At 35.4% G+C, this 17502-nt stretch overlaps 1 protein-coding gene across 8 annotated transcripts; it reads right to left on the bottom strand.

Moving 5' to 3' along the window:
• Positions 1-136: 136 nt before the first annotated feature.
• LOC109192694 (putative pentatricopeptide repeat-containing protein At3g15200) lies at positions 137-4665 on the bottom strand. 8 transcript variants are annotated; one of them, XM_019343390.1, is made up of 4 exons: positions 4386-4663; positions 3682-4043; positions 657-2299; positions 137-215 (listed from the first exon to the last, which is right to left on the bottom strand). In XM_019343390.1, exon 3 carries the CDS (start codon positions 2261-2263, stop codon positions 701-703), a length of 1563 nt encoding a protein of 520 aa, XP_019198935.1. In that variant the 5' UTR covers positions 2264-2299; positions 3682-4043; positions 4386-4663; the 3' UTR covers positions 137-215; positions 657-700. The 8 variants fall into 8 exon arrangements, with proteins under 8 accessions (XP_019198935.1, XP_019198938.1, XP_019198939.1 ...); XM_019343393.1 differs by having other exon boundaries at positions 152-190; positions 654-2299; XM_019343394.1 differs by having other exon boundaries at positions 172-187; positions 654-2299.
• Positions 4666-17502: the final 12837 nt, after the last annotated feature.

Here is a 17502-nt window from a genome sequence, read left to right as displayed (position 1 = left end):
AGAAAGTGGAATCTACATCCTGGCATGTCTCATGCAAATCATTTAAATGAACATTAATATGTAATGATGAATTTTGTCAATAAACTTGACAAATAACACCAAACGAAATGTACTAACTGCTCCATTAAAATCATACCACCATAGCTGGAGCCCAAAGAATCCAAAATACAGCACTTGAGAAATGAACTTCCATGAAAGCAGTCATATTCTTCTATCTAGCAAAGCATAAACAATTCATGATATGATATGGCAGGTGCTTCTTTATACATATTAATACTCAGCATACTCAAAAACATTTCAAGAAAAGTGGGATAAAAAGTAAGAAATAGGCAAGGCATCTAATACCAGTGAAGAGTGTATGGAATTTGATTTGATAAATTTCATTTAACATATCCTGTCTCAGCAGAAATGAAAACAAGCAATTTATGAAATCATAACAAATGAAAAATAAAAACTCTAAAAGATAAACATTGTATATATATTATAGGCTCGCGACCTATATATATTTTGTGTGTGTGTGTATAAGTGACACAACCCTTCACAAGAAAATAAGTGAACTTTCATATAAAAACTCTATTATTCATAGCAAAGTACTGAACACATACATTTGGGAGAGCATCTCAAATCTCAATATTGATGATATATTGGTTGTTACCCTCTTCCTTAGGCTGGTTTTGTTGAAGGTTAAGACACATTACTTTCAGTTTCTCCTATGCTTATTTGGCTTGTTCTTTGTTCCCACCTTCTCTGAGTCAATTCCCTTGTCTTTCAAGGTAATGTTCATGGCATCCACCAACAATTTTGTCCTCGGCTCTGGTACCAGTCCCTTCGATGTCATCTCATCGAAATAATGCAATGCATCCTCTAACCTTCCTTTCTCAAACAAGCCATGAATCATAATCGTGTAAGATCTCTGATCAGGTCCAAGTCCACACCTTTCCATCTCATCCCAAGTAGTTTTCAATCTTTCATAAAGATCCCAATTCATATACAGCCTCAACAACAGATTGCAAGTATCCCCTATCATCTTACACCCTTTCTTCTCCATTCTTTCCAAGATCTGAGAAACTTCCTCTGGATTCTTGGCAGAATTTATCAAGTAACCATAAGTTCTAGCATTTGGTGAACAGCCCTCGCCGGTTTCTTCCATCTCCCCCAAAAGCTCATGCACCTTCTCCATCCTACTGATCTTGCACATATGCTTGATCAATGAATTGTAAGTAGCAGTATCTGGTAAGCAGTCTCTCTCATTCATTTCTCGGAAAATCTCAAGAGCCTCGGGGATCCTCTTCTTGAAACACAACCCATCAATGATGCAATTGCAGATAGCCACATCTGGCTTGCACCCTTTCTCCCACATGGCCTGAAACAATTTCACTGCTGTGCTTATTTTCCCAGCCTTGCACAATGAATTGATGAATATCCCATATGTAAACTTGTCAGGCTTGCACTTAGAAGTCACAATATCATTCCAAAACCTCTTGGCTTCGCGTAATCTCCCCAAAACACACCAGCCATTCAAGATAATGTTTCTCGTTTTGATCTCATCCCTGAACTCCTTTTTCTTGTTATGGTACAAGAACTCTGCTGCCTCAACGTGCTTGTACCGGCACAATGACAATAACAGTGTTTGGAAAGCAATTAAATCAATCTCTAGCCCAAACTCTTTCCTCTTGTACAAAAATTGTATAGCTTCTTCAATTTTGTGAGCTGCCGCATACCTGTTAACAACAATGCCATATGTTCTTTCACTGAACAAATTTCCTCTTTCAGACATTTCGTCGAGCATCTCGTTCAGTTCATCAAAACGTCTCATTTTTCCCAGAATGTCGAGCATTTCGTTGTAAACACCAGTCCCCGGCGAGTACCCAGTGCGGTTTCCCCCTTCTAGCACCCAACTGAAGAATGCATATGCCGGCTTCCAATCAGAACGGTGCCGTTTAAGCACATCGAGAACCAACTCCTCCGTCAAGGTCAAACTTCTTTCACTGAGAGAGCTATGTATTCCAGTGATCGATTTGTTGGCCTGAAGCTTGAGAATGGTTTGAATTTCGAGAGCGGTGGCGGAGCTTGAAGTGGACTCCGGGTCCAAAGTGCGATCAGTGTGGCCGAGTTCGCGGCAGTTCTCCGGGAAATCTTCGAAGCTCTGGTCGGGAAAGCTATGACTGTGTCTAATGAAGGTTGATAAAGGAAAGAGGTTTTGGGAAATCGGTTTGGATTTGAAACAACATTGGATTCCCCGGGAGAGTGTTTCCGCCAACATGCTGAGGTTTGAAGATGTTCTGTTTTATCAATTGCCCTTCAAAAAATAAAAAATAAAATTGTTTGACGATTCATAACTTGCCCTTCAAAAAAAACCCTTCATTTCAGTTAGCTTCAGGGAGCGAATAAAAAGAAATTTATGCAATGAAGAAAAGTTATTCCAACTAAGAAGATTTGCATATCTTCAATTTCCTAAGCTCTTAAAAATGGCTGATATGTGGAAAATCTGGGTCAATTTATTTAACTCTTTCAGTTCATTTTTGAAAGAGAAGTCCCATTTTCAGACTTCAGTCCGGTTTGGGAATCCCAATTCCCAACATTTCCTAGTTTTCTAGGGAAAATAATTATTTATTAATTTTTGCTTATAATTTAAATTTCAAAATACAAACAAACCAATAATGCATATTTCAAATTTCTCAAGTCTCAACTCAAAATAAGTCCAAACAACAAGTCAACGATACATATTTAAAATAGGCAAATAGCAAAGTCCAAACATCACATAGTCCAAAGTCCAAACATTTTTTTTTTTAAGTTATAAGAATCTAAAGTAACTGTAGAAGTTTGTAACAAAACATCCAAATACTCATAATAGCATTATGTAAGCATACTCACCAATTCAATAAAGAGGAAAAGAAAGACTTGTGACCACATATTTTGGTATGACTTATGAGACATACATAGACCAACTTAAGCATTAACTATTTTTCTAGGCTTAGAGCAATTCTCATTACATAGAAATGTCCTCAAGCAAGCAAAACATAGAAATAGAAGTTGAGCCTGTTCATATGAAAACAAGAAAATATCAACAGAACTATAATATTCTAGTACCAAAGAAGGTATATAAGAACCCCAAATCCTCCATATCATCCAATGCAGCCCCTTCTTCAAAACTATATTACCACCCTATTTTCAAGGGAAATTCCTTTCAACTTTATGAACCAACAATCCAGCTAGTATATTGAAAACTGAAAAGCTTGTATCTCAAAATAAATTGGTGTGCTGAAATTTACACCTCATAACGAGTCATGGAACACTAGAATAGAACCAATGGCAGTTTCAATGCCCTTAATCTACCATTTCTATTAAAGAATGAAGGGATCTAATGCAAGAGTAGGCAAATGTGACTCCCTCAATTCTCTCCTTCAGAGTCTGGATTGCAATTTTCTTGGAAAATGAAATTACTTCTTTGCATTGTTAAATTTATTTACTACAGAAACCAATCATCATGAATATGAACATATTCAGACACCAATACAGAAAAGTAAATGATGTTCTCAGAGTCCCAAAGAAAACAAGCTAATGGTGTTGAATAAAGAAATCATGAATTTGAAGGATCAACATCACACACAATCATCAAAAGCCTATCAGAATTTGAAATTGGATATGCTAAGATTGTCACTAATACAAACAGAGACTTACATGAAGAAGGTGACCAATATTGATTTCCTGAGCTGGAAATGAGAGCAAGAGTTCCTTCAATGGCTTCTCAATCTCGAATACTTTTTTTGGAGACTCGAGAACAATGTTGGGGAAGTAGCTTGGCTCTGAATTTCTAGTCTTCAACTTCCAGCCTTCAAGGCTGGAACTTTCAGATTATAAACAATAGAAGAGGCGGAGACCGGAAGCAGAAACACTCAAACTAGAAGAAAACTAGAAACACTCAAACACCTAGCTAGGGTGAGCTAACGGTCAGTCAATTACATAACCGACAGAAAAACCAATTGGAATTTTTTACTGTCATAACCGACCAAAGTAAATGCTATAACCGACCGATCATCTTACTGAAAAACCAAAAGATTAACAAATTATTCCAGAATTAATAATTTTCTATTCTGCAATAATTGAGACTCCAGGATTAATTTTCTCAAACACTGATACAAAAACAGTAACTTCTTTGGTTATTTCTCAAAAATTCACATAAAATATTAATTAACAATTAAAGAAACCCAATAACATAGTGTCTAGACTCCAGAATTAATTTTCAAAAACTAACAACACAAGTCCAGTGAGCATGATAGGGTATGAAATATTAAAATTTTAATGTATGAAATCCAGAGAGTCATGGCAGCATATAATGTATGAAATCCCTTTTAATTTTAATATGTGAAAAATAAAAAATTTACCTTGAGCCTTGGATTTACAGTGACTCAGTGAAGCAGAGGCGCAGAAGGCTGACTGGCTGAGGTGAGTTCCACAAAGCCACTGAGTGCCTGAGTCCCGTACGGTCGCCGCTGAGACGGCTGAATCGACGAAGTGACGTCTGACCGTCTGAGGATGTGAGGACAGAGGAGCGAGGGCAGAGGCCGGAGGGGGAGGCGGTGAAAGACGAAGGAGAAGTGATGAACCGTCGTCCGTGGCTGTGAAGTGGAGAAGCACAGCTCGAGAACGGAATAAGGGATTAGAGGAATAAGGTTCAAATTGGCCACGGAACGTAACCTAAAAATGCAATTAGGCCACTGAATGAAAAAAAAGTGTAATTAGGCCACTGAACACTCCAAAACGTGCAATTAGGCCACTGAACTCTCCAAACGTATACAATTTCATCGGATAGCAGGTTACCATCAATTTTAGCAGGTTACTTGCTTACGTGGCAGCTGAGTTGACATTTTTAAATAATTTTTAATAATTAATTTTAATAATAAATTTTATTAAAAAATTGAAAAAAATTAAATAAAAAATAAAATAAAGTCTTTTTTATTTTTTTAAAATTTTTTTAAATAAAAATTTATTATTAAAAATTATTTAAAATTTATTAAAAATGCCAACTCAGCTGCCACATAAGCAGATAACCTGCTAAAATTGAGGGTAACATGCTATCAGGTGAAATTGCACATTTTTGGAGTGTTCAGTGGCTTAATTGCACTTTTTTTTCGTTCAGTGGTCTAATTGCATTTTCAGGTTACGTTCAGTGGCCAATTTGAACTTTATTCCAAAAATTTTCAATTGTTACACGGAGTACCATATTACATTGTTAACTAATAACTAGTATTTTCACCCAAAATAAATTTGTTATAATATATTAAGAATATTTGGATCGTTATACAATTATTTAAAGTCAGAAGTGTCAAATAGGTCCATCTATTACTTTGAAGTGTTCAATTTTCTTCACCATCTAAAATATATGCTAATCAGGCACATTTATCTTCTAAATTTGTTCGATTAACTTTGTAATTTTAACACAATTTGGTCCTTTGTCTATTTGACCGTTTGTTGACCGTGATTGACGATCTACAGAAAAACCTTCAGCTCTCGTCGGAGCACGTGGAGGCCTCCAGGATGACGTTGCACTGGTTCGGAAACACGTCGTCTTCTTCGCTCTGGACGAACTCAACTACATTGAATCTAAAGGGAGGGTGAAGAAAGGCAACCGGATTTGGTAGATTGCTTTCGGCAGTGGATTCAAATGTAACAGTGCGGTTTGGAAATGCAACCAGAACCTTAAAAAATCGACGATGGACCATGAAATTACATATATATCTTCAAAAATCATAGTCAACAAACGGTCAAATAGACAGAGGACCAAATCGTGTTAAAATTACAAAGTTAAGGACTTAATTGGTTGAAATTGAAAGTCGAGGATCAATTTGTGAATTTAGCTATAGTCAAGGGACCATTTTGGTTATTTACTCTATATTTTATTAGGAAGAGAGATTTTTTAGGAATTGAGAGGGAAGTTAAAGTTCAGGATTTTGTTTTTATATATAGTATAAATATAGATTTTTGAACAAATTGAATTATAGACACATAATATAATAATAATGAGAAAATTTCAATTTTGGTCACACGACTATAGGAGTTTTGTTAATTTTAGCACCTAACTTTTAAAAGTGTCAATTTTGTATCTTGAGTATGTAATTTTTTGTCACTACGGCCAATTTGCCGGCCAAATTTGACCGAAAAAATTTAATCTAACATTTAGTCTAAAATCTGAGGGATAAAATGGTATTTTCTATCCTTTCTCCTAATTGGTGTTGACCGAATTAAGTTGTTGACCCTGTACAGAATGACCATTTTAGCAATCCAGAGGGAAGATGGTGCCATAGAAGCGGTCTTTAGCAACCTTCTGTAGGCCGTCTCCAACCATGATTTACCAATAGGTTCGGTCACTGCGGTCAATTGTATAAGAAGTGGGGTTTAAGCTATGGAGGGGTGGTTTTCCGAGGGTTTTTGACATCTCAGAGAGAAAGAGAAAAGAGAAAAGAGAGGAAGAGATGGAGAGAACAACGAAGCCATGGTTGCGTACGCCAATTTTTATTTTTTATTTTTGGTTTTGATGAAGGTGGAGGGAAGAAGCAAACATCATGGGGCGAAAAATTTCTTGCGTGATCGATGAGAATTCTGGGTTTTTGTGTTTCCTATATTAGATTTTTGGGCTCGAAAATTTCGGCGAGTCTCCGATCTTGAATTACCGGTGGTGAATTGTGTTAAATTTTTTACTTTCATGGGTTTTGAGTTGGATAGAATTAGGAGAAAGGGTAGAAAAGATCATTTTTCCCCTTAGATTTTAGACTAAATGTTGGATTAAATTTTTTCGGTCAAATTTGGCCAAAGTGACCAAAATTGACAAAAGTTACATACTCAAGGTACTTAATTGACACTTTTGAAAGTTAGGTGCTGAAATTAACAAAGCCCCTATAGTCGTGTGACCAAAAGTGAAATTTTCTCAATAATAATTGTAAATACATAAATTGTTAATTATAAGTACAAAATATGTTAATTGCATGTTATGTATCTACAATTAACATCTTTTATACTTATAGTTAACGTTTATGTGTTTGTAATCATCATGTAATGTACTTTTAATTTGTTTACAAGTACAAAAATGATTAATTTCAGTACTCAACTTTAAAAACTAACAATTTAGGCCCTGTTTGGTAAAATGGCTGTTAGCTGATAGCGGTTAGTTGTTAGCTGATTGTGTTAATTAGAGGGTATAAATAGTTGATAACATTAGCTGATTGTAGAAAAGTGTTTGGTAAATTAGCTGTTAGCTGATAGCTGTTTAGTATAATTTCTTTTTTCAAAAAGCTAATTGAAAAAGTTGCTTGGAGTAGCATTTTGAATTTTAGCCTTTTGGAGTTGCAAAAAGCTAATTAACCAAACATTTATATTGATGTTTTAACTAAATCAAACAATTAATAGTGGTCAAATAAGCCAAAATTGACCTATAGGCCAATTTTTTACCAAACAGGGCCTTAGTCCCATAACTATGCAATTTTTAACACATTTGGTCCTCCCGACCAAATCACCGGCTAAATGTCGCCGGAATCTTTTAATTCTATTTTAATTTGTTTAATTCGGGGATAAATCAGTCATTCTATGTTCTTCATTCTTCTTCTTTCTTCTTCATCCTTCTTCAAAAAAATACGTCCACAGTGGTAGTGTGTATACCTCATAAAAGCAATTGGCCAGACCAATTCAATTTCTCAAAGTAATAATAAAGAAAACAGTTAAAGTAATTGAATTATTAAATATTGAAATTTTCTAACCAAAATCAGAAAAATCTGTTTAAATAATAAAGCATCGGAGTCTTCCCCGATTTAAAATAATTCGTTGCCGACCGATCAGTATTTCTCTCAAATGGCGTCGCAATAATCTGTATCACAAGGCCAAGGTGAACAATAGGTTTGGGTAAAAAAGGTATCAATTTGATGGCATTGTGGTGAGCAACTCTGCTTATTGTTCTTCTGGCGACCTGTGAAATTAACAAAATAATTTAAAAAGGCATCTTGTTTTCTTGTTGAAAATATTGAGACCTGTGCTGAAAAGCTTCAAGAAAAAGTTGATTTTTGTTATTGGGTATGGGAATGAAGAGGAGGGTAGAGAGAGCTGTTCCGGTTCTGAGTATTTGGTGTCAGAGACAACTCTCAATGAAAAACACAGTAGCTGTTGGCCGGAATTGCAGCGAGACACCTGGATAGCCTTTGTTCTCGTCGTTTCTCCACCATCGCCGCCGCCACCCTCCGCCTCTTATTCTATGACTGCTTCGTCGGCGACTGCGACGTCTCCATGCTCATCGCCTCCGGTGTCTCGCTGCAGTTCCGGTCAACAGGTGAAGGAAGTTAAAAGAAAATAACCGTTTTACCCCTATGAGTAAATAATTTAAAAAAGGTTTACGTTTTCCGACGACATTTGACCGGTGATTTGGTCGGGAGGACCAAATGTGTTAAAACTTCCATAGTTACGAGACTAAATTGTTAGTTTTTAAAGTCGAGTACTAAAATTAACAAGCCCATAATAGTCACAGGAGCAAAAGTGTAATTTTCTCTTATTTTTAAACTTGGTCTACAATGTAGACCCTGGTCCAGGGTATAATTTGCGACAAATTATACTATATACTAGGGTCTACCTAGCATTATGGACATTGATTCAAAATGATATTTAGATTGTGTATCAAATGATATTCATAGCACGAATTAATGGTGCCCAATGCGCGATGAGCTTTGCTAGAAACGCTGGGCTCATAAAACTTGAATCCAAGCTTAGACGAGAGCTTGAGGATGTCTTGTATTTAGAAGAGTTGGCGTGGTTCCAACGGTCCAGAGAAGAGTGGATTACGTCGGGAGGCCGCAATATGAAATACTATCATGCTATCACGAATGAGGAAGACTTCTATGGTGACTTCCGGTCTACGCAACGTGATGGGGATTGGGTGCATGGCGAGGTTGACATGGCCAAGAGGTTCATGACCACTTTCAAAGTATCTTTACTGACGAGGATAACCGACCGTCGATAAGGTATGACCACTCTAACTTTCCCAATATTAATGCTGATACCCTCTCTATGTTTTGCAGGGAGGTAACTTTGGAGGAGGTTAAGACAGCGCTTTTTGACATGGCACCCTACAAAGCCCCCGGCCCCGACGGATTCCACGCAGGTTTCTACAAAAAAGCATGGAATGAAGTGGGGATAGACCTCTACAGAATGGTGGCCTGCTTCTTCACGCATGCCAAGATGCACAAGGACTGGAACGACACACTCATTGCCTTAATTCCTAAGGTTAAAAGCCCGGAGACAACTTCCCAGTTTAGACCGATAAGTCTATGCAATGTTAAGTACAAAGTGATTACTAAGATCATTACTAATAGACTTAAGGACCTCATGAGAGAGGTGGTGGGTGAAGAGCAAAGTAGCTTTGTTCCAGGACGCCAGATTGTGGATAATATAACTATCTACCAAGAAATGCTTCACTCTATGAGAATAAAAAGAGGTAGACAAAAATCCATGGTACTAAAAATAGACCTGGAAAAGCCTATGATAGGCTTTCTTGGAGTTTCATTCAAACCATCCTTAAGGAGCTGGGAATGAGTGAACACTGGACAAACATCATCATGGAATGCGTCGAAACCCTGAGGTTAGGGATCCTTTGGAAAGGGGATCAATTAGACTGGATCAAGCCTTCAAGAGGAATTAGACAAGGGAATCCGATGTCACCTTACTTGTTTGTCCTGTGCATTGAAAGACTGAGTCACTTAATAAAATAGGAAGTCAGATCAAAGAGATGGAAGGGAATACGACTAACCAGGTATGGTCCCGAACTTACCCATCTTCTCTTTGCAGATGATATGGTCCTAATTGCAGAAGCCTCAGAGAGTCTGGCCAAAGAGTTAGTCTTCCCAAATCCCAAATTTTCTTTTCTAAAAATGTTGACTCTTATCTTGCTAATAGAATCACTAGCATGGCTGCTATTGGCAAAACTGATGATCTCAGGAGATACCTGGGTGTTCCCTCCATACATGGACGGGTCACTAAAAATATCTTCACTCCTTTACTAGATAAAATTGACGCACGGTTGGAGGGTTGGAAAGGGAGGCACTTGACACTAGCGGGACGTATCGTCCTTGCACAAAGCGTGTTAAGCGATATACCTTTCTACACCATGCAATCTATGCTCTTACCTGCAGAAGTTTTCCACGCCATTGAGCAAAGAATTCGGAGGTACATTTGGGGCAATGGTACCCACCTTGTCACGTGGGAAAATGTAACTCAACCGAAAGAAAGCGGAGGTCTAGGCCTTAAGAATTTAAAGGATACGAACTTGGCTTTTTGGCAAAAATTGGGTGGAGAATTCTCAAAGAAAAAGGGGCCCTTTGGACAAACCTGATGATTAGCAAATACATGCATGGGAAGGTAGATATTAATAACATCTGTTGGCGCCCTGGAGGATCTAACATGTGGAGAAGGAATACCTTAATGAAGGAAGCGAAGATGATTTCATGGGAGGAACCATACCAATGAGCAAAAAGGTCACCAGAATGCAATCTACTGGAAATTGGAAAGCAATGGGAAATTTTATTCTGTTTCATCAGCATACAAGGCTAAGATGAATGCGCATACTAACATGATTTCAGAAAGATGGGGTGACGTGTGGAAGTTAAAAGTCCCAAATAAAATCAACACTTTCATTTGGGCTCTCAAACATAAACGCATAATGACAAATGTGGAAAGAAGAAGGAGAGGTTTCACGATGAACACAACTTGTCCAAGCTGCGACAACCTGCCATTGTAAGGCGGCAGCTGAAATTTGGGAAGTACTCTTACCTCATGGGGCCATTAATGAGTTCTTTTCCTCTGACTTTGATAGCTGGCTAATAAGAAATGTTGCAGGTAAGGTGAATGGCGCTAAGGTTGATGGTTGGGGAAAACTATTCGTGTACACGATCTGGTGGATTTGGAGATGGCGCTGCAACAAAGTGTTTCGTGAAGAAGTTTGAGACTGGAGAACGAAGATCAAATGGATATATGAGCAGCATAAGGAAGCCAGAACTGCGTTCGAAAGAAGGAAGACTCCTGGAGTAAAAACGCAAAAACCGAAGGAAAATAATGCGCAAAATTATGGCAGCTGGATTACCCTTCATACCGATGCCGCCTTCACGTACCGCGCATGATGGTCTGACGGGATGCGGAGGCGTACTCAGGACTGCAAGTGGAACTTGGATAGGGGGATTCAGTAGCCACAAGAGCACACCATGCAACCGAAGGTGAACTTAGAGCTATCCTAACTGGACTAAAATGGGCTTGGGAACGGAACGTGAAAAAACTCCGACTGATCAGCGACTCAAAACAAGCGATGGAGTGGATCAATGCCGCATGGCCCTTGTGCGACTCTAGTAGAGGGCTGTATTTCTTTGGTTCGAATGGACTGGGATATCACGGGTGAGTACTCACCACGGGAGACGAACCATGTTGCAGACAAACTTGCTAAGGAGGCAATTCGAAGACAGTGTGAATGGCTGGAGTTCTTCGAGCCACCGGCTTCTGTTGTGAACCAACTTGAGGTCGAGTATGCTCGAGTGGCTTGCCGTACGAGCAGCTAGCTTTTAGGGTGCCCCCTTCCCTTTTTCCCAAAAAAATGAAAAGCTCATACTCACGATTCTTTAGGATCATGGCCGCCTATTTGGAATTGTAATAGATACCCATTACAAGTTAGTTGGTTTTCATTGTATTATTTATTTCAATTAAATTAAAAGTAAAATGTTATTAAAAGTTAAAAAAAAATAAAAAAATAACACAAATTAAAGCAGGGACGGTACATGAAATTAATTAAACCGAAACAAGAAATTAAAGGTAGGTTGATAGTTTGATATAACTACATTGTATTGCTGAAATACATAACCCAAAGAATTGAGATCCCACTTCCAGCTACTCCACAAGGGCTTGCAGCAAATATAGTATACACAAGTCATCATCCAGCTCATGCTACCACACAGAGGCGGAGCTAGAATTTTTGTTCAGTGTGAGCGGAGCTAGAATTTTTGTTCAGTGTGAGCGAAACATTACAACAAAAAGATAACAAAATATGAAACATAATTAATTTCATAAAATAATTTGTATGTGTGTAAAAATCACACCATTAATTAATATTAAAAAGTAATTTTAAAAAACTGACTCACTATTAATAATAGTGAAGCCATAAAACAAGCAACTATTAATAATAGAAAATCTATGCTAAAGTATTAGGAGGGATTCAAACTCAAACCTTTTATAGTATAACACGCATTCCTTACCACCTGATTGAACTCAACTATTGTTAATATTTCATGTTTTCTTATACTTATACAACTTGTACTATATATACATATATAGATACAATGGTTATATGGGGTGGGGGGAGTGGGGGCTGCCCCATTGTAACTCCGCCCCTGCTACCACAAAATCATAACCAAAATAATATTGAGCATGTTGTAGGAAAAAAAAACGTAATTTCATATAAATTCTGTGAAATTGTACGCTCAAATTAGTATAGCGAAGAAGAGTGAAGGAGAAAAAAAGAACAAAATTGAACGTAGAACACCAGCCATCATTTTCATTAATAACTATTTGTATATATGCACACGGAATGACTGTACACAAACAACATAGAAGTAGGAGAGAGTGAAATAATGGTCACATATTAAAATAAATATTTATCACATTCCCTTGGCCATTATTTCACCGTACTCATGCATCATTAAAAATCTCGCTAGAAAATTCCTATAGAAAAAACCTAGTCAAGGAAAAGAATACACAAAGTATGTGTTTATGTGTTGCACCGGTTGCCTCATTAAAAATCTTAGCTTAAGAAAACTCATTATTGGAAAAAACTTAACTAAGGGAAAAAGAGTACAACAGTAAATCAATTTTAAACCATCAAGGCATAATCTTCAGGATTTTGGGTATGTCTATTTAAATATTTATTTGCAACTTTCCATTTTTGACATTACTATATCATACGCATGCCTCGTTAAAACCCCCACTAGAAAAACCCAATGAAAATAAACGTAATGAAGAAAAGAGTACATGTATGCATTCATGTGTTGCACTGCCTCGTTAAAAACCTTTAATTAAAAAAATTATATCAAAACTCAATGCTTTTTTCCTATATGCTATCTACTATCCGATTTCTTAAATCTAATGAAATATGTTGTTTTACAACCATAGAAACTTTGTTGATATTTGGTTTATAAAATCTGTGTGTGTGTGCGCGCGCACGCGCGCACTATTTGCAGATGAAAATGTATTTTGCGTTCTGTCTTGGAGTTTTTGAGAACTGTTTACTGATTCTAAGAAATGTTTTGCCTCACATGACTGGCCACGGGACTACGAGACCTGTCGACTAATCCTGTGAGGCTCACGAGAGGAGTGGCAGAGCTTGTGAAGCCCGCCAGCCCACCCCATGGTGGCCACATGATAGAGTAGCGGGTTTATGGAACCCGCCACTCCAACCCGTGAGAGAGGTGGCGGGCTCCATAGCCCCGCCGCCACCCCATCCTGTGAGGGACTAAGGCACGGGTCCTATGGACTCGTTGCCTAGTCCTAGGTACATGACCAGTTGCCCAAACCCGTGGGTAATCTGTGTGTGGTATTTTCGGGTTTGTCGAATCCCATTGTTTAACCCGTTGGTGTATTCTGGATGATCTACGTGGGAAAAATTAAGTTTCTTAGAGAGTATTGCTTCTCTGAGAAAATCTTATTTGCAGAAATTGTATATTTTGTAAAGATTACCAAGTTTTGATAAATCTCGTGTTTATTTGGAGAAATTATATATTTTGAGAAAGAGCATTTTGAAAGCTTATGTACAGTAAATAATTATAAGAGTGTGCTATTTTGGTTTATGAGTTGAGAAACCTATATTTGGGACATATCCTTATACTTTTGAAAAAACTACTAGGTTGATAAACCTCGTATGTATTTGAGAATTATATGTTTGAGAAGCCTATCTATTTTGGAGGAAATATATGTTTTGAAAATCTAATGTGTTTGAGAGATATGATCTATGGTGATATTATAGAGTTCAGTGAGAACTCCTATTTTGAAAAATGGTATTTTGATAGTTTATGGGCAATGAAAAATTGTATAAAATATATATAATTATTTTTGGAGGATATGATTGTAAAAATGTATAATTTTTAGAAGATATGAGGAATTGTGGGTTCAGAATCCTATTTGTTTTGTGGGGGTATTCAGTAGAAATCATCCTAAATACTAGGACAATATGTCCTGCTTGTTTGGAGTTGTATCCGGCAGAAAACATCCTGGATACTTCGACTACGCGTCCTGTTTATTGAGGAGTAACCTGGTAGAAAACATCCTGGGTTACTACCCTCTACGCTTGGAAAATCCTTTGGGGGTGTGAACACTCAAGGTTTTAGTCCTGATTTTCACGAAAGGAAAAATTTGCGAAGTGTTCGGTAGAGTGGATTATCGTTCACTAGGGCCTAACTATATCGGACCATGTGCCCCTTTCACTATTGATAAAGTGAGGATATTTGCGGAGTGTTCAGTAGAGAGTTACTATTGGGCTTCACTGAGATGATGTCCCTGCCCCACTAGTTCGATTTGAGTTTCTCCATACTTTTATATATATATATATATATATATATATATATATATATATATATATATATATTGGAAAAGTGGGGATTTTTGCGAAGTGTTCAGTAATAAGTTACTGTTTACTAGGACTTCACTGAGATGATGTTCCTGCCCCACTAGTGAGATTTGAATTCCCCCATATTTGTAAATATTTGAAAATGACATTTAAGAAAGATGTCTTGTATTCCTCTATACTTATACATATACTAGTTTTTTACGCGCATTGCGCGATTGGGATAATACCCAATGTTTTTTTTTTAAAATAAGTACTTTAAAATATATTAAGGCAAGATTATATTGAAATTGTTCATGCATAGATAATTGAAGGTTGAATTTGCGTATTTAAATAGGTAATTCTTCTCCCAAAGGTTGAGTCCCCAACCCCAAGGGCCCTGGTTCAGCAGACAGGGCCAAATGCTGATACGCACAAGGAATCTGCCCACTTTGTACATAATTCCCGCATTGCCGCCGCCGAGGTTCAAACCTTGGTCTCTTCTCCCAAATACTACCCACTAAACCATTGAGCTAAGCCCGTGCGGGTTAAATAGGTAATTCTAAGTTTACAAATGCAAGATAATATAGTCAATATTGATTATAATTGTCAATAAAATAATTGTATAGGTATGGTTGAAACCAAATAGGGACATAAGGGAGAACAAATAAAAATTAGGGCATAAAATATTAAATATATACTAATATTGTTTGAGGAGATTCTGACATTAGGATTTGTGGTTAAGTTCTATTAAGACTTTAATATTAGAATTAGATTAATGGTGTAGTTATAATTCTATATTAGACTTTAATATTAGAATTATACTAACGGTGAATTAACGGAAAAGTTAAATGGATAATCATATAATTAAGGATAAATTAGAAAATCTTAAAAGAAAAAAATTAAAACCTGAACAATATGAACCATTCATTTGATTTAATAATTTGGCGGTCATTTTTTCTACTCAATGTTAATAATTAAATAAATTCGCTGGTCAAATCCGCTAGTATAATCTGCTAACGCTAACCGCTAACTGCTGATTGTCAAACAAGGACATTGCGAGGTAGTTCTCACTTCAATTTGTTGTGTGATTTGAATACTCTCTTTATCACAAAATCTCTCAAGTAGTTAATATGGTTGGCTTTATTAATTATATTTTTTTAATTTTTTCATGGTATTAATAAAATACTTGGTAAATAAATACATAGCATTATTTTATGTTATAACTTTGATATTTAATTAGAAAAATAGTGCACAAAAAAGATAATAGATAATGTAGTGAATATAATCAATTGATGAATTTGAATGTAAAAGTTTTTACATTTGAGAAAAATAAAGACAATATAACTAATGAAAATATTTCTTTTAATTAATTTATTGATAATTAATAATTTGTTTTTCACGGAATAAAGACATTGTAAGGACAATGTAGCGAAAATAATCAATTAATAAATTTGAATATAAAGAATTTTTATATTGAAGAAAAATAAAGACAATATAACTAATAAAATTATTTATCTTATTTAATTTATTGATAATGAATAAAAATTTTTTTTGAATAAAGACATTGTGGACACATAATTCTAAATTAAAGAAATGCATATGTATTATTTTTTGTTGTAATTACTAAATTATTATTTCTATAATTTAATAAGAGTAAAATAAAGTACTAATTATGTCAACTTTAATTGGGATGAGGTACGAACCTAAGACCTTTTTTTTTTTTTTTTTTTTTTTTTATAACGGTGAACTAACGGCAATTCTCACTTCAATTTGTTGTGTGATTTGAATACTATATTTGTCTCAAAATCTCTCAAGTAGTTAATATGGTTGGCTTTATTAATTATATATTTTTTTAATTTTTTCATGGTATTAATAAAATACTTGGTAAATAAATACATAGCATTATTTTATGTTATAACTTTGATATTTAATTAGAAAAATAGTGCACAAAAAAGATAATAGATAATGTAGTGAATATAATCAATTGATGAATTTGAATGTAAAAATTTTTACATTTGAGAAAAATAAAGACAATATAACTAATGAAAATATTTCTTTTAATTAATTTATTGATAATTAATAATTTGTTTTTCACTGAATAAAGACATTGTAAGGACAATGTAGCGAATATAATCAATTAATAAATTTGAATATAAAGAATTTTTATATTGAAAAAAAATAAAAACAATATAACTAATAAAATTATTTATCTTATTTAATTTATTGATAATAAATAATTTTTTTTTTAATAAAGACATTGTGGACACATAATTCTAAATTAAAGAAATGCATATGTATTATTTTTTGTTGTAACTACTAAATTATTATTTATATAATTTAATAAGAGTAAAATAGAGTACTAATTATGCCAACTTTGATTGGGATGAGGTTCAAACCTAAGACCTTTTTTTATTGAAATCAATGAGTAAGTTAACGGTGAACTAACGGCAATTCTTAAAATTTTAACGGAATTAGTAACGGTGTGTGGGTATTTTAGGAAATTTTGATCAATCTTTTAATCAATCTAAGCCATTCATTTGATTAAAATCTATGACCGCCATTTTTTCTACCCATTATAGGCCTAACTCTCTTGGGCTCTTATTAGTATAGTAGATATTGTTGAGAATGACTATTGGAAATGATTTATATCTTGAAATGATCAGTGGATACACAATATTACATATTGAGAAGTATTGATTACTCTTGAAATCCTCCATACTTATATATTTTGAAAATGATTCTTGAGTGAGATTGCTACTTTGAAAAGTATTTGGAAGTATATGATAATTTAGAAAATTGTATTTTTGAGAAATTATATATTTTGGAGAAAATTATATTTTTTTGGGAGAAAAATACATTTTTTTGAAAGCCAAATAAATCAAATTATATTA

The sequence above is a fragment of the Ipomoea nil genome, unplaced genomic scaffold (genome assembly GCF_001879475.1).
Source record: "Ipomoea nil cultivar Tokyo-kokei standard unplaced genomic scaffold, Asagao_1.1 scaffold1830, whole genome shotgun sequence".
NCBI classification, from domain to species: domain Eukaryota; kingdom Viridiplantae; phylum Streptophyta; class Magnoliopsida; order Solanales; family Convolvulaceae; genus Ipomoea; species Ipomoea nil.
Note: the sequence above shows the minus strand (reverse complement) of the source record. Positions and strands in the feature narration are given on the sequence as shown.